Genomic DNA, 7,927 nt, shown 5'->3' with positions numbered 1-7,927 from the left:
AGAAAGATTTTGGATTTAATTCCTTCTTCGGCTCTGAAATAATTATACTGGACATTGTGGGTTTGTGAGTACGATTGCTTCATTAAATTCAACAGTGAAGACTGCATCTTGGTAGTTAAAAGAGAGCCTGGGGGATTGCTTGCTGCCCTCTCCTCATCTAGAGGGGCCGTCACCTCGGGACCACAGCAAGTCATTTGCTGAAAGAATACTGATTCATAGTATCTGCAACCCGTGGAGACTGAAATGGGCACATCTAGTGGCGAGATGGGACACACACACACACACACACTTACTTGGCAAACAATTTGTTCTCGATTCAACATTGGACAGACAGCACATTGGTTAAAGCAGTCATACTCATTCAAATCCAAGTTCAACCAATGCCCAATGATGAACCTGGGGCAGGTTATCTGATCTCTCATTACACCAGGATATCTGTAAGTTGGAGCTGCAGCCACTGCTCTTGTGATGGAACAAACTACTGTGTATAAAGAATCTGAGGCAGTGCCTGAGAGCTCCTGCTGTTTAGTGATTGCTATTGTGCTGCAAGTTAATATATAAATACAATTACACAAAACAACAACATATTTTTTACCTTAACAAAAAGACATATGTCACATAAAACAGGATAGCTATGTATAAGATATAAAGAAATTCAAAACAAAAGAACAATGAATGAACATGGGTTATTTCAGGGCTCATGCATTTAATAACCAAAGACGCTGTATTCTCATCATCCCATTGCTAAACCAACTGAGGTAAAACAATGTTTATCAGGGCATCATTGATGCAGAGTCAGGAGTACCTGGAGGACGGTGTCTGGTACCAGATAGAAAAATTAGACTTTTCAGGCCTTCATTTTGTATTTTAAATCTTCTAATTACATATTCTGCTCCACCACCATCTTTCCCAGAGCATGAGTGACATGGCATGTGTGGAAAGCAGAGGACGACTTTCAGGCATCAGTTCTCGCCTTCCACCCTGTGGGTCCTAGAGTTGAAACTCAGTCATGCAGTCAGGCTTGGCGGCAAAAGCCTTTACCCACTGAACCAACTCACCAGCCTCGGCCCTTCTTTATTAACTTCCAATTTCAGGATTTGCAGGAAATCTGCATGTAATTCATACCACTTGAAGGTTCTGCAGCAACAACAAGACTTTGTGGAGAAGTCAGGAAATGACTTTCCTTTTGTTTCTATGTTTTTGAGACAACTAGCCATGAACTCCCCATGTAGCTGAGGACAACCTTGAACTCAATCCTCCAGCCTCTGACTCTCTGGTGCGGGTATTATAAGTGCAAGCCACGATGCCCAGCTGAGAGATGTGCTTTCTGACTGTAAACTGCATTGTTTCTGATGCTGGGAATGTGGGCATAAATTTTAAATACCCAAGGGTTCATCTGTAAGGGACTGAACTAAACTTTGCTGTCTCAAGAACAAGATGGGCTATGGAAATGGTGCCCACTCATATAACAGAATAATACAACCTAGGGCACAGGACTAGAGAATAGGATTAATGGTCTAAAAGAATATTTATGAGACGTTATTATTTATAAAGCATGTCACAATGTCCTGTGGCATTTATCTTAATACTAACAACAGTCATCTGGGCAGTGGTGGTGCACGCCTTTAATCCCAGCACTTGGGAGGCAGAGGCAGGTGGATCTCTGTGAGTTTGAGACCAGCCTGGTCTACAAGAGCTAGTTCCAGGACAGGCTCCAAAGCTACAGAGAAACCCTGTCTCAAAGAAAAAAACAAAACAAAAAACAAACATACTAACAACAGTCACCTTGGATGGGAATGTTATGGAAGAGCATTGCCTTTGTTTAATTTTATCTTTATTTTGTACATTTTCTGTAATAAGTGTGTATGGATTTTTAAGGAAAAAACAACATTCTAAAAATTACAGGTCTAGCTGCTCACAAGCAGGACGAGTCAGGTCCTGAGCTCCCATTGCCCACCAGGCTTCTGTCCTCAGGAGCAAGCAATTGGCAGGCCATGGGTTCCATTCTAAGTGCCTGAATTGAGAAAAATGTGGCCCTGGGCTGCTCAGCCACTGCAGCCTGCCTGGTCACTTTTGAGATGGAATCAGCTCCCCGCTTGTTCATCGCATTTTCCTGAGCCTCAGGTGCTTGTTGACACCCGAAGGACCCTTGAAGCAAGAAGGGAGAAGGTTGAGAGGATTGAACAATATCTCATGCCACCACCATCAGGACACAGCAACTTTGTTATTACCCAAATAGCATGTAGCATCAGCCAGACCACGTCCTGAGCCCACTTCCACCTGCTGGTCTCCTTCCATTCCAGGGTGGACTCTGTCTCCACCTCCCAACCTGTCTGCACACTCAGCCTCTATTCTGGCTTCCCCTGCACAGTGTCTACCCAATGCGGCTAGTTTTAGCTCTTTCCTGAGAGCCTGATACAGACCTTGCTAAACTTAGTAGATGAACCCACCTCCCACCCCACACCCTGTACAATCATTTCTCCATTTCCCAATTCCCCTTCAGAGCTAAAGTTCTCTGGGCACTTTTCCTTCCTTGCCTCCCTTGTACCAGTATCTTCTCTTTAGCAATTTCTTTTTCTTGCCCCCACTTTGTGTTTCCTCCTGATCATTCTGAATGAATTTCCAGTGGGGTTGGCGAGCCTGCCTTCCTCAGCCCCTGCTCTAGTTAATTGTTGAATATTTTCAATGATCTGAATCAAAGTGAATAAGAAGAGCTATTTTACCATTAAAAAATTAGCAAACGGTAAGTTTCCAGAGGCAGGCAGTGTTGCCTCAGATGGTTCTCTTCTGTTACTAACTGGGATGTAGTTCTGTCTAGCTACCCGTGGTTCTCTTCTGTTACTAACTGGGAAGTAGTCCTGTCTAGCTACCTGGGTGATGCAATGGCTTTTAGCTTTGTGCACAGGTAACTGCTCTTGTCAGTGGTTCTTGCAGTGTGGATCTCATTACATTATTGTCACCCGGCACATATCCAGTTACAAGCACCTTGTACAGGGCCTGACACATCAGTATACTTGAAACACAAGAATGAATGGGTGGGAGTGGCTTATGAGCAGCTGTGCCATGTATACGATAAGGTAAATCCCGGATCTGCATGGTGACATAGTCACTGCGATTTATGAGACCTCTGATGATATATATCAAATGGCAGTGGTTCAGGTATGAGACGGGTGGCTATGCAGAGGGAGACTATATTCTAGTTCAACCTGCTAACAGGTCTACATCTTCCCATCCCTTATTTCTCCTTGGCTCCCTAAGGCATAGTGGTTACCATAGCAGCCAGGTGCTGATGATGCCTCCAGAGGGCGACCAGGTGAAATTGAACCCACTCTCAAATAATCACCTCTCCATGCTCTTGCAGGCCAAGATGATAAGGTCTGAAGTCTAGCCTTTTGCCAGGCCCCCAACCTGCCTTGGATCAGTGAGACTCAGAAACCTTGCTTCTGCAGACTGCCATCAGGGCTCTGAAATACCCTTCCAGAGACTCTTTCCTCCCCAGGTTGTGTCCCCTGGCACCCTGCCTAGTTGCCTTGGAAACAGGTTCCACTGCGGACAAAGGAGGGAGTCGGGTCCTGCTTCCTCCCGGTCCTGCCAATGAGGATTTTTAGACCGTGGAGACTACGCTGCCCTGCCCTGCACTTGCCCTCATTCCCCACTTTCTCTCTAAAGTGGAGCTTGCCTTCTCTCGCCCCCGACGAGGACATGTGTAAGAGTGTGACCACAGGTGAGTGGAAGAAGGTCTTCTATGAGAAGATGGAGGAGGCAAAGCCAGCTGACAGCTGGGACTTCATCATAGACCCCAACCTCAAGCACAATGTGTTGGCCCCTGGCTGGAAGCAGTACCTGGAACTTCATGCCTCAGGCAGGTGAGTGGCCCAGCAAGAAGGGATCTGCAGACAGCATCTGAGACCCTAGCCCCGGGGCACCTTCGGAGGATTGAGAAGGATGCACAGAACCCAAATGCCTGCTCCAGTCTCACTGTGAGGCTAGTGTAGACGAGAAGGCAGGTTATCCCTAAAATGGACACCCGGGTTGGGCTCAATTCTTCACCTGTTCACCAGGAGAATTGTTCTTACAGTTTCTCCACTTAGCAAATAAAGAGTTAGAAAAATGTATATTATATAATATATATTATCGAGAGAGAATACGCAATAATAAAAGCATTAGTTTCTGACTCTGACAGTTCCCACACCTTTAGATTTAATATTGTCTTTTAAAGTATCTGAAAGATGAGAAAAGGAAGGCTTGGGTCCACTGGGAGTCAGGGGATCTGTGCTCTTGTATTGGGGAAGCTCAGTTTGAACCTAGTTAATTCAGCTTGTTTTGGTTTGAAATGTCGAACACACGGAGCACGCTAGAAACTGACTGTGCCATGGGCTCTGTGTCTCTTGAGAAATCCACTTTCCTCTTTGGACCATGCTTTCCCCAGTGCTGAATGAAGGGTTAGCCGAGGTCTTCACTTTGAGCTCCAGGGGTGATGATGATGGTGTTGATCATCTAGAATTTCCTAGAGCTGCAGAATATTGGGCCTCTTCCAGACTCAGATCAGTACCCGGACTTTAAGAAGGCTCCCGGGTGATTCTAGAGTCTAGTCTTGGGTCCAGTACATGAGTCTACGTTAAGACTTACTTTTGGGACTTGAATGAGGGCAGCCAAGGGGTGCAGGTATCTGGGTCAGAAGCGAAGGCCTTCTCACTTAGCTTGGCCCAGTCAACTCAGTTCTGTTTTCAGTTCATTCCGGTCAGCCCCGCAGGATACTGATCCGGCCTCTCTCTAACTCTGTGTACATGGATGGCTCTTTTACTGTGTCCTGAAACAAAATGAATGATAGGTTAATTTCTGTGACACCCCCCCCCCCGAATTCTGACATTTTATAAAGAAATCCAAGTGTAGTCTCAGTAAGATAAATAATTGCTAAAGATATGAAAAAGCAAAAAGACTAAAATGAAAATGTGGGCGCCCCTCCATCAGATGTTAGGGTGCTACTTCCTGGAGGTTCTTGTGGGGCAGAGTGGGAGGACTTTGTGGCTAACTCGGATTTGTTGCTGACCTGCGATTCCTGGCTGACTGAGGTCAGCGTGGGAAACTCTGGCCTTTGTGTGTGGGGATCCTCTTCACTCACGCCGTCTCCACTGCCAGGACTTGGGTATGCACGATCTCTGGCCTGCGCTAACAGTTGATGGTGTTAATAGTTCATTGTCTCTTGATTTAGGCCCAGTCTGTTCTGTCAGTGTTAACCGATAGACTTGTCTATCTTTTAGCCGGAAAGATTCAACTTTGCTGTCAGACTTCCACGTGGTGTGGGCAGAGACTCAATATACCCAGAGTATTTTATAGATAAAGAATGAGTTCCTTAGAATTGGGAGAAGGAGTAAGGCCTGAGGAAACCTGACCGAAGGGAGACAAGGTCTCTGGATGGCAACCAGGGAGCAGACCACTGCTAGATTCCCGGGGTGCCAAGTCTGGGAGGCTGCTCTTGTCCCTTAGGCACTCACACAGAGCAAGGAGGGTGGCCTCCTGGGTAAGCTAATGAACTCTGGGGATTGTCAGCACACGGCCCCACCTCTGCCAGCCTCCATATCCCTTTACCCCTTTCCTGGCCCGTGTTCATCCCTCCACATGGTCCTCTCTTTCTCTTTCCCCCACTGGCAGGTTCCACTGCTCCTGGTGCTGGCACACCTGGCAGTCGCCCCATGTAGTCATCCTCTTCCACATGTACCTGGACCGTGCCCAGCGCGCTGGTTCTGTGCGCATGCGCGTGTTCAAACAGCTGTGCTACGAGTGCGGCACAGCGCGGCTGGACGAGTCCAGCATGCTGGAGGAGAACATCGAAAGCCTGGTGGACAACCTCATCACCAGCCTGCGCGAGCAGTGCTACGGGGAGCGCGGGGGCCACTATCGCATCCACGTGGCCAGCCGCCAGGACAACCGGCGACACCGCGGCGAGTTCTGCGAGGCCTGCCAGGAGGGCATCGTGCACTGGAAGCCCAGCGAGAAGCTGCTGGAGGAGGAGGCGAACACCTACACCTTCTCCCGTGCGCCCAGCCCCACCAAGCCGCAGGCCGAAGCCGGCTCAGGCTGCAACTTCTGCTCCATCCCCTGGTGCTTATTTTGGGCTACCGTCCTGTTGCTCATAATCTACCTGCAATTCTCCTTCCGTAGTTCTTTCTAAGATTCCAGCGTGGGTCTGAGGCTGGGGAGCGGGGGCAGGGGAGCCAGCTGTTGGGAAGGGGTGAGGTGAGACCTGGCTTGGGAAAACGGGGCATGTTCTATTGCGGTGCAGTCATTGATTCAGTGGGAACCACGGACAACCTACCCAATTTTTCCATCTGTAAAATTAAGGATCTGGGCTGGGTGGTTGATTTTTCAAGAAAGCTAAGGTTCCAAAGTTTTTCTTAGGTACCCCAGGGACGTTTGGTTTGGGAGGTAGAGTGAATGAGCTGCTTTCTCCTCATCCAACAGCTCCTTCCAACTTCTGTCTTCTCCCCTGCTGCAATCAGTACTTCCATGTAAGGATGAATATATACATATATATTCCGTGTAATATGTACATATATGTCTGTATATATATGCATGTACACATATATATGCTTAGTTGCTTAAAAAGGAAAACAAGCTTGGAAATTACAGGACTAGGCCATCTCAAAAGGTCTTAAAGCAATGAACCGGACTCCACTCTCTTGTTAGCCTCTTGCTCAGTCCTCATCATTCCCATAGCATCTAGTTATAGCTTAAAGGAACCTCTTTGCCTTTAAGATGAACCTGAGCCACAGCTCTGCCTCATGCACGCACAGTAGTTTCCCCTGAAGTAGAGAGGTGGGGCGCTGGGCTGTGGCTCCACTGTACTTTGTTTATGTTCCCTGTCTTGAACAGGTGGTCCCATATTCTGCCTGGCTGACAGATGACTGGCTGTGGGGTATAGTCATGGTGAACTGGGCCAGAACTGAGAGAGCTGTGGAAGAATGCTGCACATAGTGACTCTCCATTATGCGGAGGGTTTTCAGGGTTCGGTTCCTCAGCTGCGCTGATGACCAGAATAGGGAACAGTCAGGCCACCCATGATTTTGGATTTTGACAATCATTGACTGGCTTTTCCACATTTCCTTTTTGCTTTTTTTTTTTTTTTTTTTTTTTTTTTTTGCCAAAGAGGCTCTCTTTCTGGACCACAAGGATGGGGCATCTCAGCAAGAAAGGGTAAATTAAATATACAAAAAAAAAACCCCAAAAAACAAAAAAACAACCTTCTTGGTAGAAAGTACCCAGAATCTCACATCTCCTCAAAATGGGGTGCAATATGTTTACAATCCCAGAATCAGATGCCCTGTGGTAATAGAGTGTAGAGTAAGGCTGGTGGGGGAGAGGCGAAAAGCAGGAAGTGGGGTGCTACCCACCCTGAGCCTTAGAGGTCGTTGTTCACCCTCTCTGTTAGTAACCAACTTCCTGTCCTCCTACCATTTCTCTTTTATAGAAAGTCATAACGTCTGTAGTTGGGGAGGCAGGAGGGTCTCTTACATAAAGACCTTTGGGGCATCATTAGTGCACCTTTGAGATTCTCCTCATGGTCCTTTATGTCCATTGAGCCTTTAGTCCCCCCCCCCACTTGGTATCTTGTCTTCTCTCTTACTGAGACTATCCAGTTACTGCTCTGGGTCAATCATGTCCGTCGTCAGGAGTGATGTGGAAGATCAGCCCAAGGATAAGTCCTCGCTCTGATGGTGGAAACCGGCTGTGATGTCTTCCTCCTCAGTATTAATTTCTTTAGTGAAATATCCTGGGCACCTCCTCTCTAGCAAGTTCTCATTTGGGTTCTGGCTACAGCAGTAGGCACCTTGGGCCAGGCACAGTCTCTCAGAGACCTCTGGTCACTTCAGGGATTCTCAGGCCTGGCTGTATGTTAGGAACCCTGGGGAGCTTTAACAGAAATAGC

The 7,927-nt window shown here is 47.4% G+C and overlaps 1 protein-coding gene across 1 annotated transcript; it reads left to right on the top strand.

Annotated features, from left to right (window-relative positions):
• Window positions 1-3,594: 3,594 nt before the first annotated feature.
• Window positions 3,595-6,172, top strand: Rtp1 (receptor transporter protein 1). The gene is made up of 2 exons (XM_057764659.1): window positions 3,595-3,866; window positions 5,653-6,172. Exons 1-2 carry the CDS (start codon window positions 3,595-3,597, stop codon window positions 6,170-6,172), a joined length of 792 nt encoding a protein of 263 aa, XP_057620642.1.
• Window positions 6,173-7,927: the final 1,755 nt, after the last annotated feature.

Source organism: Chionomys nivalis, chromosome 3 (assembly GCF_950005125.1).
Source record: "Chionomys nivalis chromosome 3, mChiNiv1.1, whole genome shotgun sequence".
In the NCBI taxonomy this organism is placed as follows: Eukaryota; Metazoa; Chordata; class Mammalia; order Rodentia; family Cricetidae; genus Chionomys; species Chionomys nivalis.
The sequence above is the reverse complement of the archived record's forward strand: the minus strand, read 5'-3'. Positions and strand labels throughout refer to the sequence as shown.

Coding starts and splice junctions, on each gene's coding strand:
- Rtp1 (XM_057764659.1), top strand. CDS start 3,595: ATGAGGATTTTTAGACCGTGGAGACTACGCTGCCCTGCCCTGCACTTG. Junction 3,867..5,652: donor GAACTTCATGCCTCAGGCAG/GTGAGTGGCCCA, acceptor CCCCACTGGCAG/GTTCCACTGCTCCTGGTGCT.